Genomic DNA, 21,806 nt, shown 5'->3' with positions numbered 1-21,806 from the left:
GAGGAGAACTATGTTCATATACTTGATGGTGGCCATGAGCCTTAACAGATTGTTTATGTTCAATCAAAGGAGGAGGCTGATAGCCGTGCTCTCTGGCTTTAAGCAACTGATAAATCGTTCGGTTAGGAACTATAAAAAACACTTTCCCGGGAATCAAAACTGCTTCAGGCTTAACCACAATCCACGGGAACTCAAAGATGTCTGGCCTAGTTATGCTGTGCCGGGGGTACCTTCTCATCACCTCTTCAGCTGTTACCGGTTTCTTGTGAACCTCCAAACGCCTCCCTGGACGCACCAATTTCAGCACGCCTTCCTCCCTCGCTACACTTCCCATCGCCAAATCAAATGCCGGTAATATCTGATCAAGTATTTTTTCCTAAGCAGCTAGGAATTACTGGACAATACGTCGAGGAAGAGGAGCTACCAGGCTGCTCAAATTTGCTTCTTATAGTGGTAATAAACTCACTAGCAGATGGAGTTTTGGTGGAGAAACTTATGAAGAATCTTTGGAGGGGAATGCCAAAATTAGCCGGAGGAATGTGACTTTTCTTTGTCCACATAGATTCTGTACGCATTTGAGTAGATTCTTTGTTTGTTTTACCAAACTTTGTTTGGTGTTTGTGAAGGGTCTTATTCTTAATCTTAACACTTGATTTGGCTGCTCAGAGTCCCAAAGGACTCCATAGTTGAGCAATGCGACAACATGGGCGCCTACATGGTGGGGCAAAAGACACTAGTATGGAAAGGCACCAACTTATTGTACAAACTTTTTGCATTCCAACAGATGCAAACAATAGAGGTGTGTTACTGGAATGGAGTCGTCTACGACTAGGTATTGAACTCATCATAAATGTCTATTATCACACAGGTGTTAGTCGAGTCTAAAATCTTAGATTAAACCAAATGTTAGTGGAGCTTCTATTTATGCTAAATTATTATCTCTGCCTACCCATCAAACTCTTAATTAACAAAATTTTACAATTTTTAAATAGTTTATTCTTCTTACTCAACCATTCTTCCAAAATTACCTCTTAGAAGGCTATGTTTGACAGACTGGGGGATTTCCTAGTCTCAGGGGATTGATGTCAAGTAAGGAACTTATTACAAAATGGCAGATCCAAGGGATTAAAAATGCTCTTTATGATCGTTACTAAGGCACACGAGAGGGACTTGTAAATGCATCAGTGATTTGCAAATCTCTCTTACATATCTTTGAAAAGAAGAGGTAGTGATTGAGTATAAACATACGCTTATTATATGATATTGACAAGTTAGTAGGTAATTTTTATGTTCTTTTTAACTTGTCACATACTTTTCTTTATTTTTAGTCATGAAATTGAATATATCAAACAAAAACAACAAAGATAGCTAAGAGCTTATTGGAAGTGTTTTTAAAATAACTGAAAATGCTTTCAGAGAAAATACATTTAGTTTCAAAAACACTTCAAGTGATTTCTGGCAAAAAACACCAGTTATCTGCTTCTTTCAGGAAACAAGTGATTTTCTATGACCACTTACTTACATTTTCATTAAGAATTGGTTTCAAAAATATTTTTACCAAAAACGATTTCAGACATTTTAAAAACACCCACAAACGAGTTCTACGCAAATATATCATTCTTCAAGTAAAGATAACCAGTTGGGGACCTGAGGATTATTGTGCTCAAAATATCTAGTGGTGCGCAGTCAAAGCAGAGCCTCAAGAGCAAGAGGTTTTTTTTATATACCCGGAACACAGGGTATATAAAAAATAATTTGTGTTAAAGCAGAGCCTCAGAGCCTCAGAGCCTCAGAGCCTCAAAGCAGAGCCTCAAGAGCCTCAAGTAATATTTTGTGTTAAAAAATTAATAATACAAAAAATAAAATTTTCACTACTTATATAATAACACATAGTGTACCACTATGTGTTATGAAAACAAAGAATTTAAGAATGTGTGGCAAAGAACATTATGATCCAATGGAGGTGCCTCGAGATCATCGGCACCCGTTGACGCTGATCCTACTCTTTTATTGTTTCCTCCTCCATTATTCGGGAAATTTTTCATTGTGACAGGAATACAAATGGTCCATCACGTATTTTAATAAAAATGATGAAAATTTTTATTTTTTAAATTATTAACCTTTTAGCACACATATTTCACTATTTGTATAATGACATGTGATGTACTATCTTATGTACTGATTACACGGAAAAATCTCTCCCATTATTCCACTACTTCCATTTAAATCAAACTTGTCTTGTTTTGCCTTCTGGCTTTTGCTACTTATTTCCTTGGTTTTTTTTTTTTTAATTAATTAATTTATTTTTTTCTACTTATTTAATTAATGGATTATCCAAAATTGGTCCTACCTAAACCATATAGAAACTTTCCAAAAATGGATAGATATCAAACCAAAGATTTTGGTCATAAACACTCAATCACCCAAACTTCAAAGAAAAAAATTGTAGGTTAGAAGAAAAATTGATAATTAAGTATTAAACAAAAACCTTAAAATAGTTTAACCAAAGGAAGGAGCTCATCGGCAATTCATTTTTCATATTCTAATTGATTTTTAATCGTGATGTGATATATATATATATATATTTTTTTTTGCAAAGTTAGCTCAATATCTTTCTAAATACTGGTCTGAAGTGTTTCTCTTTAAAGAGTAATGTAATAGATGACTAATATGCATAAAGAAAAAACAAAACAGAAGTCATGACTATTGGTAGCAAAAGCTAGAAGGAAAAATAAGAAACAAAACAAGCCAGAAGCACAATTCCACTACTTCCACTTAAATCAAACTTGTCTTGTTTTGTTTCTTGTTCTTCCTTTTGGCTTTTGCTACTTATTTTAATAATGGATTATCCAAAAATGGTCCTAAAACAGATTGAAACTTTCCAAAAATGAAAGATATCGAACCTTACAGGGTTCCTATATGCCCCAAGAATTTGATCATGGTACTCAATCACCCAAACTTAAAGAGGAAAAAAAATTGTGAGTTAGAAGAACACGTCTCATAATTATAAATTTTATACAAAAACAGTGAAGTATTTTAATTGGAGGAGGGAGCTCATCGGCTATTCATTTGTTATATTCTAATTGATTCTTAATTGTGATAATTCTTTTGCAAAGTGAGCTCGATATTTTTTTTTAAAATTTTTTGTAAGTATTGGTTTGAAGTGTTTCTCCTCAAAGGGTATGTAATGGACGATTGATTTGCGTAAAATAAAAAACAAAACAGAAGTCATGACTATTTGGTAGTGAAGAACTTTTCTGCATATGCCACTATATCGATTCTCTTACTAATCATGTATTGCTATGTGTAAATGTTAAGACACATGACAATAGGTAATTCAAAATATCGTCGTAGTGGGATCTATATAGTAGGCAAGTTTCTCTACTAGTTGTGGCCTCCATGAAGAGAGAGGCCATGGTCGACCATGGCGCTTGCATGTTCGACCATCACCACGGAGATGGAGGTCATGGTCCACCATGGGTTTTGCACGTGTTTTCTTTTATCCAAAATATGTTTTTCGTTGTTTTCTGATTTTCAAATGAAGGTAGAAGTAGGCAAGGGCAAAATGGGAAAGGAACCCAACATCGTTTTTGTATGTTGGGTGTAGTGATGGAATCGCTGGGTGTAAATAGCTGGTCTGTAAAACTTATGTGGGGCCCTGAATCAAGCCCCAACAACCAGTCACAATTTTGTGTGTATTGGGCCATGATCAGTCCCACGACATGTCGTATCAGCAACCACAACTCATAATTCAAGTGAAGTTTGAAAGCGAAGGCTTAAACTCATTACCAGAAAGAAGTCAAATATATCCTAACATCCCTTCATCAACAGCATTTCCAAACCCAAAAACTAACAAAGGGTCATTGCGACCCCGTCATAAACTTATTCGAAAGCATTCTCACTTCTCCTTCGGCTTCTACATTTATGTTGTTGACGATTTGGTGTAGAAGCGGACGCCAAAGGCTAAGCCCAAAATTAGCAGAGGAACAAGGAACTGGAGGAGTTTGATGACGAAATCAGTTGTCTTGTCCTGGTTGTAGTGAGGCTGCTTGGGAGGAGTGTACATCCTCTTCGCGGGGATGGATGCTGAATCAATGTCTCCAACGTAAAATTCGTCCATCATTGCTCTAGCAGTGGAACTGTGGCCAATATCTTCGAAATCATTACTTGCATCCTTTCCTGCAAACCAAAGATCATATTAGGACCATGAATCACATCGAATCAATAGGTTTCTGTTTCGGCCTGTATATTGTGTTGTGTGCATATGAAAAGGGAAACAATTTTGTTTGTTTGAGAGAGTGTCACTGTGTTGTACCTGTGGCTGCCAATAAGACCTCATCACCACCAGGATGGTCCTCCAAGAATTTTGTTACATCATATACCTGTTCCAACACTTTTATCACAATATAAATAATCTACCCTCACTTGACCGCAAAATTTCTTCCATATTGCTACTCCCTCCCTAAATGATTGGCACTGAACACACACAAAGAGCAACACATTTTTCTTTGAGATACAAATAATTGACAAATGGAAGTATTATTACCGTCAAATTTTGTAATATAAAACTGAGGGCACATCAGTTGGTAATGAACGTGAACAAAGTGGACCGAACAGATAATCTACGCTTACTAAGAAGGGAACCTGAACTATGCCAAGTTAAATCAGCTACACTAATACCACTTCAACAAGGAATCGAAGAGGGCTAGCCGGCTGGGAATCGGCTTTGTAAAGTCCATCTGCAACATTTGCACCATTTTTTATTTGCTGTGCCTTCATGCAATAATTTCATTAAACTTAATCAATCATTTCACCCCCAACTAAAATCTTAATAATTAGCTATTCTCCGCAGTGTACCACCCATTTTAAGAGAAACCAATGCACAGTAAGCACAAGTTATCGCCTTTCGAGGCGATAAATTCACTAAAAACACAAAAGAAATGCACATCCATCAGCAGTTGAATCATGCTCCTATAAGTTGAAATCTATATCTCAACCAATGTCTATCAATCTGACTCGTACCAATCTATGAACTTGTAATTTTCCTTGTTTTTATGGCAATCTCGAACACATTTCATCCTGATCTTAGTCCAACATGCAGTCAGAATATGAACCAATATTCAACCATACCAGTCAAAACCCACCAACAAACACTTCACCTAGATCCAATCAGAGCAAAACCCAAATTCAACCACACACGCAAATCCCAAAATTTAACTGAAAACTGCAGTTCAGAAGAAGCAAGAACATTACCTTTCCATCGATGACAAGCCAGCAGTCCTTGCGATCACTGTGAGTGGAGACCTCAGCCAAAGTATAAACCTTTTTGTCTCCAGCCATTGTCGTCGGAGGAGGAGAGTCAGAGGCCGATCTGCTTCTTCACTTCTAAGACTTGGAAATGCAGAGATTTTGAAGATTTCACAGAGTTTGATTTGAAAGAGTAAAGAAGGGAAGGTGGGTTGGTGGTTTGATTGTGCGGGAGTTGGGCAAGTAAAGGGGTGGGATGACCCCTTGGTCCACCAACCGTCCACCAACCACAAACTGCCTATACGTTTGGTGGTTTTTTTATTTTTTAATGTTCATATTCCACATAGTAGTAAAGCTAGCTTGTTTGTTTTTTTTTTAATTTTTCTGAACAAAATAAAGCTCGTTTGCTAGCTTTTTATTTTCATCCGTCTTGTGTTTTGATCAACTTGAGGGACATCAAAAGTTTGTGCATGCTTGTAGCTCGAGTAGTAAATATCTTGTTCACACATTCATGCTTAATATTTGGTTGCGTAGGCAGAGTTTTCGTCAATGAATCGACTCTACAACTTGTACAACGGTCATATCAAACTCTTGTCGATATGATCATAACTTGAGATAGTGCATTTCATGATTCTCACTAACTTGTTTTGTTAATTTCAAAGACTTTCTAACACATATCTTTTGTATTGCGTATTTGTGATCCTTTGGTCTAGAAAAATTCTTCTACATAGTTGCATGTATGCAGAAACTCTCACATCGATGGGATCACAAGGTACCTTAGATGCTATAAACACAATGACTCTCTATTTGGTGAGTGGCCGCACATACTTATGATTCTTTAGTCGCACACTAAAATTTCTCCTCAGACCGAGATGCATCTAAACTTTACACTACTCTAAAAACACATCATATTGTTAAGTAAATGCTTGGTAATTTATCATCTAGCACTCACTTTCATATCTAAATCACTCCAAAAGAATTGTCGTAAGGAAATAGGATTTGGTTCACAAATTTTCTGTAGTGCACATCAAAAGAAAGTTCATTTCCGTACAAGAGTGCACCAGAGAAAACTTCTTGGTTCTACCATCCAAGTCAATAAAAAGCCCAATTACTGGCTGAATACAAAACATTATTAGAAATGTTCAAAGCCCAATAGTCGGCCCAAAAACCAATGCAGGGCCCGCGGTTGACAAAACCCTTAGCTGTGAAAGAGAATCCGAGTGTGCGAAATTGGTGTCCGGCTCAGGAATCTGCGCGAAGCGAGTGGTGGTAGTGACCAAGGACCTTCTCAACGGCCAGCCGACCGCAGTCGTGCGCGCCGAGCAGATCGCCATATCAGGAGGTCTGGTGAGGCAGAAGCTGAAGTACATGAAGTTCCTCAGGAAGCGCATGAATACCCAACCCTCTCCCCCCAAAATCTTCTGGCGCAACGTCCGAGGGTAATGCCGTAATTTCGTAATTCACACTTTGTTCCTCTGCTTCAAAACTCACTGTTTTAATGGCGATTGGTTTGTATTTTTTTTTCGGGATGATTCCGCACATGTCTAAGTGCGGGCTCTGGCGAGCTGAAGGTTTACGAGGGCATCCCACCGCCGTATGACTAGACGAAGAGGACGGTGGTTCCTGATGCTCTCAAGTGAGCATGGTGGTGGTGTGACTTTATTTTTGTTTTCTAAGTGTTTGATGAATTGCTTCAGTGAATTGGGGTTTGTGATCAATTGTGAATTAGGGATTTGAGGCTTCTGAAGGGCCACAAATACTGCTTGTTGGGTCAGCTTTCGTCTGAGGTCGGATGAAACCATTATGACACCCTTAAGATAAGATGAATTTCAACTCAAAAGATTTATGCTTTTTACAATTCGTGTTTAATGATGTCGAAATTTGTTAACATTGCCCTTTATTTGTTGTAAGTAATTTGAATGTAGATTGTATTTTCTTGTAATTTGAATGTGGTTTGGATGTAATTTGAATGTAGATTGTTGTTAGCCACAGCAGAGTCGATACATTTGTTACCTTACGGAGTTATCTTCATACTTTACATTTTTCGCTCGTTTCACTTGTTGGTGTTATGATGTTTATTTATTTATTCATCCATGAATACGGTGTTTATGATCATACATGGCTCTCTATGTTTTTAAAATTTCTTGAGATGTGCTCGAATTGGAAACTACCTTTAAGCTTGGCAATAGGTTTGCATTATACGTGTTTTTGCCTCCATGACATGATGTTCTCGGATTGACTATGAATGCAAAGTTACATTTGTTGGTAAAGTTATATGCCAAGTACCGAACATCTTTTTATTTCGTGTTCACAGGAGCTAGAGAACAAGAGGAAGGAGATGGCTCAGGTGGCATATGAGAGGAAGAAGCAGCTAACCAAACTTAGGTTGAAGGCTGAAAATCTGCAGACGAGAAGCTTGGTTCCCAGCTTGAACTCCTTTCTTCGGTGACATATTAAAAGTCTAGGGCTATGAAGTGGTGTCGTCTATTTTACCCTGCTAGTCATACATTTTTTTTGTTGCGGATTACATCTCGGTGAGTTTCCTTCTGCTTTTATTCGAGATTACATCTTAGTGAACTTCTTGTGGGGCATCTTGCTTTGAGGATCTTTTATTCTGATAATTTTAAATTAGGAACTTGTTTACCTGTGTTGAAGCGTACGGTTCTAATTTGCTTTATGGTATTTGTCTTTTTCCATAAAAATTTATGGGTCTAAATCTTGGCTTCTTTGTTGGCGCCACTTACTGCCACCAAAAGCTATGGCGCCACTTAGAGTTTTGTGTGTTTGCCTCACATTTTAGCTCGACATTTTCTGGCCTATCGGAAAACTGTAAACCTAATTTATAACCGAATTTTAGTTCAGGTATGATTTTTGGGTACATGTGGTGTTTGTACATGAGACAAACTCCCAAAAATGGGATTACACTTTCTACTCTCCCGAAATCTTTAGAGGATAACTTGGACTCTAGAACGTAGATTTTTGGATGAATTTTTCACAGTACAAATACAGGACTGGACATCCTACAGTAAACTGCATGATAACAAATATCTTTGTAGTGACGTCTCATTTACACGAAGGAATTTGAACATTACCCTCATTTCCAACACGGTGCTAAAAAAAATGCAGACCTCATCTGTTTCTGCGGTGTTGATGTTTGCCTTTCGGACAAGCCTTGGTTAGCATATCGGACTTGTTCTTGTCGGAATGTAACTTTCCAGCTTCAACATTTTCCTTCATGCACATGTCGGATCCAGTGATGCCTGATTTATTAGTGTATTTGAACTTGGAAGCGAAAACTTGGATTCTTCTTGAACCACGAAATCTTTAGAGGATGACTTGACTCTAGAATGTACATTCTTGACTTGGAAGTGAGAAGTTGGATTGGTCTTGAATCTGGACGCTGGCTGATCATATGTAACGCAAAGAAGTTAGCAAGAAATGTAGAAAACAACCTGCAATTTGTTGAAATGATGGTAAAAGGTGTGGAAGTAAATATTTAAGACATAAAACTTGATGAATAATTTGGTTTGACAAGAAATTACCTCTGACGTTTAGAATGTGAGAAATCTCAGGCCAACATTCAATCTTCATTCCCATCATAAATCAACTAATTAACAAAAAATGAGGTTCGGTCAATACTCAATAGTGGAGACGAAGAAGAAAGGAAAAGGTGAAAGAAAGGGAATCGAACAAATGAATTATTTGGTTTGAGAGAAGAAATTACGGTCCGCGTATGGAATATCAGAAATCTTGGGCCACTCAGTGCCGGTAAGCATGGCGCATCTTTCCTTCAGAATGGGACATCCTGAAATTATTAGATGTTCTAGTCTGGTGAGGCGTTGCATAGCTTGGATGGAAGGCAGAGAGTTGAGATTCATGCAATTGTAAATCTCTAGTTGGTAGAGAGATGTAAGGTCACCCAACCACTCTGGAAGAGTCTCCAGCCCATCACAATCATGTATTGTTAAATGTGTTACAGGACTAGTCGAGTGATGAATTACTTGAGGCAGAGACTTGAGCTTAGGCCACCCGCCGAATTCTAACCAGTCTGATGATTGAATTTGCGGAACCGGGAAAGAATCGAGCTCCTCCCACAACCCACCAATCTCCAATCTCTTCAGACGAGTCAGAGTGTGTAGACCCGTCGACAAGTATTGTAATTTCTGACAATTACGTATTCTTAACCTGGAAAGAGATTGCAAGCTAGTTACATCGACATCTGCCAAAGATATCAAATTTTTGCACCTTTCAATTTTCAACTCGACAAGGGAGGTGCAATCGCGTAAAGAAATCTCCTCAAGAGTACTGATAGAGTAAATGTTCAATTCCGGTCCACCGCAACTTGCAATAACCAATTTCCGGATGGCGGTCAGACTCTTCCCCTTATCGGCAACTGAACTCCAACTTAACTCAGGACAATTCACTATACTCAACTCCTTAAGAGATTCATGACGGCCTTCCAGACTTAATAGTTGAGCACAATCTTCAATTACAAATTGCCCAAGGGATGGCGGGAATACATCTGAAATCGGAATGGATACTAAGTTTCGGCTACCACTTATTTTCAATCTCTCAAGTGCGTTGCAATGTTTCAACCCACTCGGTAAGTCTGAAAGCTTCTCGCAACCCTCAATCACTAATCCTCGAAGACATGGAATGATTGGAATGAATAGTAGACTAGGACAATTCCTTATAGTCAACTCCTCAAGAGTAGCAAGTGTTTCTAGCCCATCAACCGAAACATGCCTCAGCCTTTCACAATTGTCGATACACAGCGAAGCAGGGGATGTACAATCCTGTAAAGACAACTCCTCCAGTGTAGTACTGCTGCCGATAGACAATTCCGGTACACAACTTGCGATAAGTACAAGTTTACGGAGGGTCGTCAGACCGTGGTTTGAAATGCATATTAACTTGGGGAATTTATAAATGGTCAACTCCTCAATAAGAGAGATGTCTAACCCATCAGCTGAATACTGCCTCAATTGTTGAAAATCGTGAACACGCAGTGCACGAATAGAAGTGCAAGATTCAAGCCCAATCGATGCATAAGTTTTTAGTCCATCACAATCTTCAATGCTCAATTCACGGAGGGATGTGCATCCGTGTAAACTTGAAATTGACTCTAGACTTGTGCACGACCTTAAAGACAACACCTCCAGAGGGATATAGCATTCTGGTAGACTTCGCAGGTCCATTGATATTAATCCACCACATGAACTAATCTCCAATCCTCGAAGGGATGTTACACCGTGAACTGAAATGGATATCAGACTATCACAGCGGCTTATTCCCAAATTTTCAAGAGATGGACATTTTATGGACAACTCCTCAAGAGAAACTCCACTGTACAATTCTGGTCCACTATGCTGGCTGGTTGTTGTTAATTTACCACCACGTGAACTAAACAACAATTTCCGGATGGATGTCAAACCAAATAATGAAAGGGATCTAAGTTTGTCGCAGCTGCATATTTCCAGATTCTGAAGAGAGGTACACTTTTCTACCAGACTTGTTATGTTTGATAGCTCGTGACAAATACTCACCTCCAACTTACGAAGGGATGCAAAATGATCAGGAAAATTTCTTATTTGTGGACACTCCACGAGATCCAACTCCTCAAGGCGAGGAAACACCGATATTTGTTCTTCTTTCACCACTGGTGGTTCAATCCATTCGGTCAGATTTGGGGCCGCACTAATTCTGAACGTCTTCAATGCAGGAAACAATGCCTTGGTCTTCATTGCATCATCAACGTCATCATAGCCATAAAACTCATCTCCCAAACGTTTTAGATTACACATTGTATTAAACTCAAGATGCATAAGACTAGGTAGATGGCCAAGCATGGGGGCTTCTTCACATACGTCGCACTGAAGCAATCGAATCTCTTTCAAGTTGTTGTGTGGCTTCCAAGATGGAAATTTAGCACCCATGAAATTGCGAATCTCTAAAATTTCCAAATTAGGGTGTGGCTGGAGGCCTTGGAGAACATCTTCTTCACCGTTGTTGCATGGCCTCATTTCCTCACCCCATGCAAGTGATAACTTTCGTATGTTGCTCTTCTCAACTAAATTTGATTTCTTCGCTTCTTCTCCATCCCTCACATGTTCCAAATCATAAATAGCCAGTTCACCTTTCAAGTGGTTTAAGCCAGCGAATTCCTCAATTCCACGACCGGTTCCATCAGGACTCACAATAAAATAAGGCATGGTTCGAAGACTAGTTAATTGCCCAACCCTAACATGAGATTTCCTATACCAACCAAAATTAGCACGTTTCTTTTTTTGGACAAGACCAAAATAGATGTGTCTCAAGTTGATCAGATCTCCGATTTCCTTAGGAAACTCCTTCAGCCGTCTACAATACTCCATTCTTAATGTCTGTAAGTTATGGAGCTTGCCGACAGATTTGGGGATTGCTTCGATCTTTGTTCTAGAAACGTTTAAATACCTCAATTGCTTCAGTTTCCCAATTGATTTCGGCAGCTCCTTAATATCAGCATTGTAAAGATTCAAGACATGTAAACCCCTAAACCTTGGCAACATGTTACTAGGAACTTCATTATTAGAAAACAATGAGCGCAATCCCCTTAAACCTTTTTTTGGAATTGATTCCAAAACAGTAGTAGGAATGTGTGAAGCATGTCGAATCTTCAGTGTGCCAACCATCTCATTAGAATCTGAAGTCACGCTCTCAGATTTTGATAAAAGTTCTGCAAAATCATGCACAAGAACGTGCATCTTGCATCTGGCAACAACACCAAAGTCATCCTTTGTAAGATATTGAAGTAAGGAGTTTTGCAACAGAATACGAAAATAAACAGTGCCTATATCCTCCATCTCTAGATCACTATTCTCGGAAGAAGGGTGAAGCAATCCTTGAGCCATCCACAGTTGGATTAGGTCATCCCTTTCAATTTCAGAGCCTTTCTTGAACATTGAGCAATAAGTGAAGCATTGTTTCAAAAATGGGAATTTCAAATTATCCAAACTCAACTTCAATCCCGAGATGATCATCTCTTCTGCTTCTGGAGAGTCCCATATTTTACTTTCTAGAATTGTTGACCATTCATTTGCACCATTCTTAGAACGCAACATTCCTCCGAAAACCTGTTGGTTCATATATAGTTAGATTTGTTGTTAAATAATTCATAGATTGTATAACCGATTATAACAAGAAAAACATCAATTTGTAGTTTGACAGAAGCTGACTAATATGTGCACATTGTGTTGTATTGATGCAGACTATAACTTGGCTTGTCCATACAAATGTTTCATTTAAACTTTTTTATACTTACCAATCATGGTGTTGTTAACATTTCAATTGACTTCCTATATGGTTTAGATTTTTCGTGTGTGGCTGAGATGAGAGAATAGTAAATCTAGTACAAACATTTTGATCGACGTGAGAAATATATTTTATCTTAAATTGGTTCACTATGATCAAGTTTTGGTGGCTATAAGAAATTTGTAACCATCAACCTACAAGATCAATAATGCAACAATAGAAGTACATGGGTGAGGAGAAAGAGCAATGGCCTTTTTTAATGACCTTTATGCAATTCTACATTCCTTTTCTTTTTACTAGCCATTTAGTCGATAAAGAGAATGTTGGGACCCTGGCAATGTTAATGGGTCAATATACGTAAGAAGGTTAATGGATCACTTAGGCCCACTAAGGAGAATACTATATATCAAGGAGAATGACTTTCCAGTGGTCAACAATCATTACCGTCTAAGGGAGTGTATCTAGAAAAAGGGTCAAGTCTAGTCGGACTATCACGAGTGTTTAGGAAAGACAATTTATCATTATACTATGCTTATTGTAGCTCATTAGCAGGCCAACGTCCAAGTAAAAGATGAGAACATGAGTACATGTAATGCTTGCGGGACAAGGACATTGCTTTCATGAGAGATTCAATGTCTCGTCGGTGTTTTGGAAAGTCTACATTGCTATTGGAATGTCCAATGATGGCGTCTCTCTCATCTAAGATAGTTATATCTTGTTTAACACCCATAGTCCGAATATGAGCTAGCCAAGATTATATTTAACAAAGTCCTCCATGCACTGTGGGAGACCGAAAGACTTGAACAAACCTTTACAGTGTTAGATGAGACAAAAATTAGTGGAAGTGTTCATGTTATCAAGATGGGCCATTTTATTTGAAGATAATTGTTTCATGGTCAAGGAACTGTTGCGTTTGACATAGTTGATACAGTATTGTGACGATGATGCCACTTCCTCTGATGCCTCCTAATCCGAGGAAGCAAGATTATTATTGAATCAAGACAAAGTTGTTCAGTAGATGAACTGAACAACTTTTTGGGTCTTTGTTCAGTAGTATTATATGCATCAGAATCGTGAAGAAAAAAGTTGTTCGGTTGGAGGCTAGTGTGCTTGTGGGATGCTAGAGAATTTGGAAAATTTTCATTTTCATCAAGGTTATATTTGGGGAAATATTCAGCAACTGATGACAAGTTTGCACTTGTTTTGGTTGTAGCTACCACGCTAATACTTGGACAAAGGCAGGTGCTTATTGGCTCTAACTTAGCATAAACTACAATTACGGCATGCCGAGATGCCTTTATTTTGGGGGTAGGATTGTTAGGATGTTGGGATTTACAGCTCAAAATTAGGATGATGTAAAAATTAAGTTTGTGTTACCAATTTCGTTTTGGTGTTTTGTTTGAGTTTGGATTTGATTTCTTGGTTGGATTCCTTGCCTGATGGAGAGATTTCGTTAATTACCATTTGATTAGGATTTGGATTTACTTCCAATTAGGATTAGAATTCTCATTGTAACCTAAGTCCTACGCACTATAAATAGGACCTTAGGGTTGGTTTATTTTATGTGCCAACACCAATAGTTTAGGGAGTTTTCTCTCATTGGTTTTGGGTGGAGGTCACAATTTGGAGTCATGAGTGTGTGGCAAATTCATGGCTTATTCTTTGGCAATTTGGTGAGAATCAATTTGTGAGTTGGAAAAATTTGGGAGAATTTTCTCTGTCTATTTTGGGTTCTTTACTTGTTTGGTCAAAGGTTTGTAATTTGTAGGATTTGGGTAATGAGAGTAAAACACTCTTTTTGTAATCTCCGTTTGTTTACTGAAATTCCTCACCGTGCTTCGCTTGTGGACATAGGCTTTGCGTTTAACCACATTAAATCTCTTGTGTTCTTATTTTGAGATTGTTTATTTAGTTTTCGCCTACGATGTTGATATTTGGTATTTTGTTAGGATCTGCTTTCGTTTGCGCATACAAGTACAACAAGTGGTATCAGAGCCCGGGTTTCGGCTTGAGTTTTGCTTACTAGTGGCAGTCACTATGAAGCCTTTTGTATCGTCGATGAAAGTTGACATTGAAAAGTTCGATGATAGTGACTTTGGTATTTGGCAATTGAAGATGCGTGATTTGTTATTTCAACAAGCGCTTTTGAAAACACTAAAGGGTGTGAAGGCTTTGCCATATTCGTGGACCAAAGAGGAAAAGGAAGATGTTATGGAGCGGGCACTTGGAGCAATCCTGCTAACTTTATCTAATGAAGTCTTGCGTGAAGTTGGTAACGCCAAATCTGTACCGCAGTTGTGGCTCAAATTAGAGAGCTTGTATATGACTAAACCCTTTGCTAAACGGTTGTATTTGAAGAAAAGTTTGCATACTCTTTGAATGGATGAAGGTACATCATTTCATAAACATGTTGATGATTTCAATAAACTTATGATGGATTTGAAAAGTGTGGATGATCAAATTAGTGATGAGGATTATGCAATAACTTTGTTATGTTCTTTCGTATGAATACTCTGTCGATACCATGCTATTTGGTAGAGAAAGTCTTAGTTTGGAACATGTTAAAACCCCTTTGAATTCTAAAGAGCTAAAGAATAAAGTGTCTGACATGCAAGATGGAGTTTTGGTAGTTCAACGAAAGAATAAGAAAAAAGGCAAATTTGTAAAGAACACTCGTAGCTATTGTCATAAAGAGGGTCATTAAAAAGTAGATTGCCCTAACTCAAGGGCAACAAGATGCTATTTGATAAGTCTTTTGCTAGTGTTAACGCAAACATTGCAAAAGATTGTTGTTCTGAATTCCTCTAAAGGTTATGTGAGGAGGTGGAGGTTGGTACTCAAGCTCTTTTGGTGGAGTGCAATTCGCACTTTTGGTTCATATGTTCAAGCTTTTGTTTGGATTTTGTTTCATGTTTGTTAGTTTCCATAATGAAATTTGTTGGAGAAGGCATTGGAGGAAATTTCAAGTTTGAAGAGTTTTGGATTTTTTGAGTCTAGGGGGAGATTAGTTCTTTGAAGAATTTGGTGATCACTATTGCGCTTGTAATTTGGTACCCCAATTTGGAGTTTGTATTTGATTTGGAAATTTTGCTAATTTCTCGCCGAGGTGGAAATTGTTGGGATATACGGCTCAAAATTAGGATGATGCAAAAATTAGTTTTGTGTTACCCATTTCGTTTTGGTTTCCTATTTGAGTTTGGATTTGATTTCTTGGTTGGATTCCTTACTTGGTGGAGAGATTTTATTAATTACCTATTTGATTAGGATGATTTACTTCCAATTAGGATTAGGATTCTCATTGTAACTTAAGTCCTATGCACTATAAATAGGACCTTAGGGTTGGTTTATTTTGTGTGCTAAACCCATTAGTTTAGAGAGTTTTCTCTCACTAGGTTTTGGGTGGAGGTCACATTTGGAGTCATCATGAGTGTGTGGCAAATTCATGGCTCATTCATTTGGCAATTTGGTGATAATCAATTTGGGTTGTGAGAGTTACACACTCTTTTGTAATCTCCATTTGTTTAATGAAATTCCTCACCGTGCTTTGCCTGTGGACATAGGCTTTGCTCCGAAGCATGTTAAATTTCTTGTGTTCTTATTTTTGAGATTGTTTATTTTAGTTTTCGGCTACGATGTTGATGTTTGATATTTAGTATTTTGATGACAAGTTTGCACTTGTTTTGGTTGTAGCTACCACGCTAATACTTGGACAAAGGCAGAGCTTATTGGGTCTAACTTAGCATAAATTATTTTGCCACTTAGTACTACGATCTAGTGGTATTTCTCTTCACTTGTAAGTGAGAGATCTTATATTCGATTCTCTCCAAATGCGAGTTTGAATCACATTATTGCTAACTCATTGTGAGACTAGGCTTCACCCCCTCTCATTTAATGTATATAACATCGTTTGTTCCAAAAAAAAAAAAACACTTAGCATAAACTACAATTACAGCATGAGGACAAGCCTTTATTTATTTATTTTTGTTGTTTTTGGGGGGGGGGTGGTTTTATGATTGTTAGGACCCTATAACAATATTTAGTGACCAATAATAGGCTTAATGGGTCACTTAGGCCTACTAAGGAGTGTACTATATATTTTTTAATTGTCATATTTGTAAGGCATGAATGAAGAATATTGTCATTTAATCTTTTTTTTTTTTTTTTTTTTTGGTATTTTTCCTTTCTTTCTGGTTCCATTAGAAAATCAAATGATAGAATAAAGTAGAGTAGTGCATAAGATCAAAAGGAAGTGTGGAAATTACTTCGTTTAGTATGTGGGCTGAAGTTATAATGATAACAAATAAGATTTCAAACAAAATAGTGTAAACTTCAAATAAAAATAATACTAAATCAATAGTCCTCACCTTTGCCACAGATGGTAAACCTGCACACTTTTTGGCAATTTCCATTCCAACTTCCTCTAGATCAGGATCTGCAGGAGCAGCAGTGTTATCTACAAATGCTCTTTCCTTCACTATGGACCAGCATTCGTCTTCCGATAGAAATCCCAAATCGCAGCGAGGAAGTGTTCCCGTTATTGTTGCAACTTTGGAACTGCATGTAGTGACAAGTATGGTGCTTCCCCGTGCAAAATGGAGTTCTGACAAACAACTCGTCAGTTTGCTCCATTTTTCAGAATCTTCATTCCAAATGTCATCTAGCACAAAAAGACATCTTTTCTCCTTCAACTGTTCTTGGCGGCTTTTAAGCACTGCCTCCTGATTTTGTATATCAACCGTTCCACAGTCAACATATTTTAAGATTCGACTCAAAATTAAATCCACATCAAATGTATTGGATACATATATCCATATTTTCTTATCAAAGTGTTTATTTATCTCATCTTCATTATAAACTAACTTGGCCAAAGTAGTTTTTCCCAAACCTGGCATTCCCACAATGGCCATAACGGAAAGATTTTCTTGATCGACTTCGGAACTGGTCAAGGTTGCAAGTATATTTGACACGACCTCATCTCTGCCAACCATGATTTCATTGCCAATTGATGAATTGGTTTCTCTGATCGATCTCATTGCTTGAGAAGTTGCATCTATATTTTTGGAAACTAGTCCCATAATAGACGCCTGATTCTTGAGATCCACCAACGATGCGTTGATTTTCTTAATTCTATGTGCTGTTTTAAGACGAAATGCAACCGGATTAGAGAGTGAAATGAAGTTGAGTACCTTTCTCTTCAAATGGTTTTGTATTTCCAGCTTACGGTGGAGAACTTCATAGTCAATTTCGTCCAAGACATCATCGGCATCATTAGCTACGTCTGTAAGTGTCTGCGCCCACAACGCCACTGCCTCAACCGGATCTTGTAGTTGCTCAGCAGCTTTTCGCGTGATATCTTGAATCAGGGATAATGTTTGATGCAGGCCTGTCAGTTTTGCTTCAAGTCCCCAAGAACGGACGAGTGGTTCAGTAGCAAGTGAAGCCGCCCTTGCAAGCATTCCCTCAGCAGTGAAACTAAATATCTTTGCCATATCCTTCCTTTGGTACACAAAATAAAGAGCAGATTAATATTCAGCTAGTTAAGGAAAGTAGATGAAAAAATGGAGATAAGAATTTAAGAGCCTTCAACAACAATTTGTGATTTGGAACTAACCTGGGTTTATGATCTGAATTAGTACACTTAAAAATGAGGAAGGTCGCAGAGAGGCCTAATTGAGAGGCCTTGGACTCGTGGTTGTGGAGAAAAAGATTGAGTTCTTGGCGAGAGAGAGAGAGAGAGAGAGGATTGAAGTGTGGGAGTTGCAGAGAGAGGACAAGGAAGATAATGAAATTGTTGGGAAAATTCGTTTCCCTTCCAACGCTTTTGAAATTTTGTAAATAGGAAACTTAATTCTAATCTTTGGCAAAGATGATTTTTGGACTAAAACAATGAGTAAGATCAAAAACTAATTTTAGTCCTTGATACATTAATCACTTCATTTATTAATTATATTTTGATGTTTTAATTATTTTTCTTTTTTTTTTACTCCTAATTTTAATGTATTAATTAGATTTCATTATAAGTATAATTTTCATTTATTCATCGTAATATATTTTATTGTAAATATTTAGATAAACTAATTTTTGTTATACAATATATTTTGATATACTTTGTCATCTTCATTGAGGTACATTTAATTCATTATAATACATATCGGTGCATATATTTAGGTACACGTATTTCGGTACATACATTTTCAGTACTAACATTTCAGTACATATGTTTAGGTACATTAATTTAATATTATACATTTCGGTACTAACATTTAGGTACATTAATTTAATATTATATTTCGGTACTAACATTTAGATACATTAACTGAGTCTTTCAAGTTTGAAAAACATTAAATAAAATTAATAAATTTTAAAAATAAATTGGTCAAAAAATAAATTTAAATGGGTATATTAATAAATTTTAATATTTAATGGGAGACATTGTCACATCCCGGCCCGGGGGGGACCACTTCCCGGGCCCGCTCCACCACCGTAGCACCATATTGTCTGCTTTGGGCTTACCATTCCCTCACGGTTTTGTTTTTGGGAACTCACGAGCAACTTCCCAGTGGGTCACCTATCATGGGATTGCTCTAGCCCCCTTCTCGCTTAACTTCGGAGTTCCGATGGAACCCGAAGCCAGTGAGCTCCCAAAAGGCCTCGTGCTAGGTAGGGATGAGAATATACATATAAGGATCACTCCCCTGGGCGATGTGAGAAGTCACAATCCACCACCCTTAGGGGCTCGACGTCCTAGTCGGCACACACACGACCAGGGTTAAGCTCTAATACCCAATTGTCACATCCCTAGGGGTGGGCACGGTGCGGTTCGGTGCGGTTCCACCCCTAAATTGGAACCGGAACCGAAATATATTAACGGTTCGATTCGGTGCGGTTCCACTTAAATTTATGACTAGAACCTTACGGTTCGGTCTACACCGGTTCCGATTCGGTTCTTACCGGTTTACGGTTCCTAATAATAAATTATTTGAACACCAAATCATTATGCATTCAAATACATCTTCTAAAACTGATTACATAAAGTTGCATACAACACATCTTTTTTAATGCAAATGTCTTTGGTAGTGGCACCAAGTCAACAAAAAGAGACAACTAAAATACATATGCACTTGTCAATCAGTCAACAAACAAAAAAATGATGAAACAAATTGCAAGTTTTCAGACTTCAGAGAGCAAGCAAGAAGCAGCAGCTCCTGTACACAATTTTTCAACCTATTATACCATGACATGTGTGTGTATATATAATTTATTTATTTATTATTAATAAAACGGTTCGGTTCGGTTCGGCCGGTTCTTGGTCATTCGAAACCGGAACCGGAACCGGTTTGAACGGTTCGGTTCGGTTTTTCACTCAAAGTTGACTTTTCCGGTCAACACGGTTTTTTTTGGTTTTTTTTCTTACGGTTCGATGCGGTTTTGCGGTTTGGCGGTTTTTATGCCCACCCCTACACATCCCGCCCCGGGGGGACCACTTCTCGAGCACACTCCGCCACCGTAGGACGATATTGTCCGCTTTGGGCTTACCATTCTCTCATAGTTTTGTTTTTGGGAACTCACGAGCAACTTCCCAGTGGGTCACCCATCATGGGATTGCTCTAGCCCCCTTCTCGCTTAACGTCAGAGTTCCGATGGAACTCGAAGCTAGTGAGCTTCCAAAAAGTCTCGTACTAGGTAGGGATGAGAATATACATATAAGGATCACTCCCCTGGGCGATGTGGGATGTCACAGACATTGAATAAATTACACATTAATTAAATTAAACTAAATTAAGGACATATCAAGAGACTATAATCAATATGTAATCTACACAAAGTTTTTATTATATTTCAATATTCTTCAAGAATTAAAGTTATAAATTAAAAAAAAAATTCCCTTTTTTAAATCCAACCAACATAGAGGTCAAAAAGACTTAAATGACCTTGACACTTATTGCACAGCGATGATTTCGGCAATGCCAGATAACCAATGTCCATTTTGTGATGCATTGCTATTTTATCGAAGGGGTAATGCCAAATAGACTAATTTGTAGATTGAATTTTGTAAACTAAATGATATAGAAGTTGGTGACATTGGATTATTACATAAGTGTTGATCAACGTGTTTATTTTTTTATTAGTGACACATCATTTAGTTTGTTAATTCAATCTACAAATTTAGTCTCTTTAGCATTACTCTATAACAAAAGGATAATGCTAGGGACACCAAATTAAATTTGTGGACTTAAATTTTGTAAACTAAATGATGATTGGATTTCTCTAAAAAAATTGATGATTAGATTATCACTTAAGTGTTGATTAACATGCTTATTTCTTATTGGTGACGCATTATTTAGTTTACCAATTCAGTCTACCTAGCATTACCCTTCCCAAAAACTCCTCCCCACAACAATTACATTTTATATTTCTATTTTCTATACGAACTCTCTTCCCCATTTCAACATTCTTCAACTTTTTGCAAATTTGTCATTCAAACTTCAAGTTTTAAGCAATCAAAGTAATGATTTTAATATCAATTAATTTAGGTTTTTTAGCTAAAATGGTCCTTAAGATTTACATAACTCTTCACTTTGGTCTCTAAGATTTAAAATCAATAGAAGTGGTCTCTAAGTTTGTCAACTGTCAATTATTTTGGTCTTTTCGTGCACAATTTCTATTAAAAAAAAGAGGAAAATGAAAAAAATACCCTCAGTTGAATAAACTATGGGACATAATGATTTGAATAAGATTGAGAGTATTTTTGTCATTTTTCCTTATTTAATGGAGATTTTTCACATAATGATCAAAATGATTGACGATAGACAAACTCAGGGACCACTTATATCGATTTTAAATCTCAGTGACCATTTTGAATAAAAATTAATTTATGATTGCTTTAAATATTCTAGGTCTTGCTTTGGTTCAAAAGAAGTGAACTGGTGCTATGCTTGGAAAAGTTGGTCAACACTTCACTAAGGAGCCTTGAAATTGACTATACCTATATTCCAAAGGTAGAAAGAGAGTGACAGCAACAGAGGAAATGAAATAAAGAGAAACAGACGAACGGGAGGAAAGGAATATGGAGATGAAATGTAAGAAGAGTGGAAGGAAAGAAAGGGATTAAGAAGAGAAGAAAAGAAAGAATAGAGACGAGTGGGAGGAAAGAAATAGGTAAAGAAGAAAGAAGAAATTCAGAAAGAATAAAGAAGAGTGGGAGGAAAGAAAGAGGTAAAGAAAGAAGAAGAAATTCAGAAAGAATAGAGAAGGGAGAAAGGGATAAT

The 21,806-nt window shown here is 37.5% G+C and overlaps 3 protein-coding genes across 5 annotated transcripts in view; 1 reads left to right on the top strand and 2 right to left on the bottom strand.

Annotated features, from left to right (window-relative positions):
* Positions 1–3,756: 3,756 nt before the first annotated feature.
* On the bottom strand, positions 3,757–5,520 carry LOC103960854 (cytochrome b5). Its single transcript, XM_009373352.3, has 3 exons — positions 5,254–5,520; positions 4,316–4,382; positions 3,757–4,179 (listed from the first exon to the last, which is right to left on the bottom strand). The coding sequence occupies exons 1-3, from the start codon at positions 5,338–5,340 to the stop codon at positions 3,923–3,925; spliced, it is 411 nt and encodes a 136-aa protein (XP_009371627.1). The 5' UTR covers positions 5,341–5,520; the 3' UTR covers positions 3,757–3,922.
* Positions 5,521–6,006: 486 nt separating this feature from the next.
* On the top strand, positions 6,007–7,890 carry LOC125480399 (60S ribosomal protein L13a-1-like). Its single transcript, XM_048591236.1, has 4 exons — positions 6,007–6,019; positions 6,425–6,686; positions 6,977–7,034; positions 7,562–7,890. Exons 1-4 carry the CDS (start codon positions 6,007–6,009, stop codon positions 7,694–7,696), a joined length of 468 nt encoding a protein of 155 aa, XP_048447193.1. The 3' UTR covers positions 7,697–7,890.
* A 314-nt stretch (positions 7,891–8,204) lies between these two features.
* LOC103961661 (putative disease resistance protein At3g14460) overlaps positions 8,205–21,806 on the bottom strand; it is a 45,267-nt gene continuing 31,665 nt past the window's right edge. The window contains exons 2-4 of one of the 3 annotated variants that reach the window (XM_048566984.1): positions 8,972–11,191; positions 8,790–8,854; positions 8,205–8,651 (exon numbers count right to left, since the gene is read on the bottom strand). In XM_048566984.1, coding sequence (XP_048422941.1) covers positions 8,844–8,854; positions 8,972–11,191 — 2,231 coding nt within the window. In that variant the 3' untranslated portion in view covers positions 8,205–8,651; positions 8,790–8,843. Of the gene's footprint in view, positions 8,652–8,789; positions 11,196–21,806 lie in introns of all 3 variants that reach the window. The other 2 variants (XM_048566975.1, XM_048566993.1) reach the window with 2 other exon arrangements.

Source organism: the organism of the source record quoted next, unplaced genomic scaffold (genome assembly GCF_019419815.1).
Source record: "Pyrus x bretschneideri cultivar Hongxiangsu unplaced genomic scaffold, Pyrus_bretschneideri_v1 Contig10, whole genome shotgun sequence".
In the NCBI taxonomy this organism is placed as follows: Eukaryota; Viridiplantae; Streptophyta; class Magnoliopsida; order Rosales; family Rosaceae; genus Pyrus; species Pyrus x bretschneideri.
Note: the sequence above shows the minus strand (reverse complement) of the source record. Positions and strands in the feature narration are given on the sequence as shown.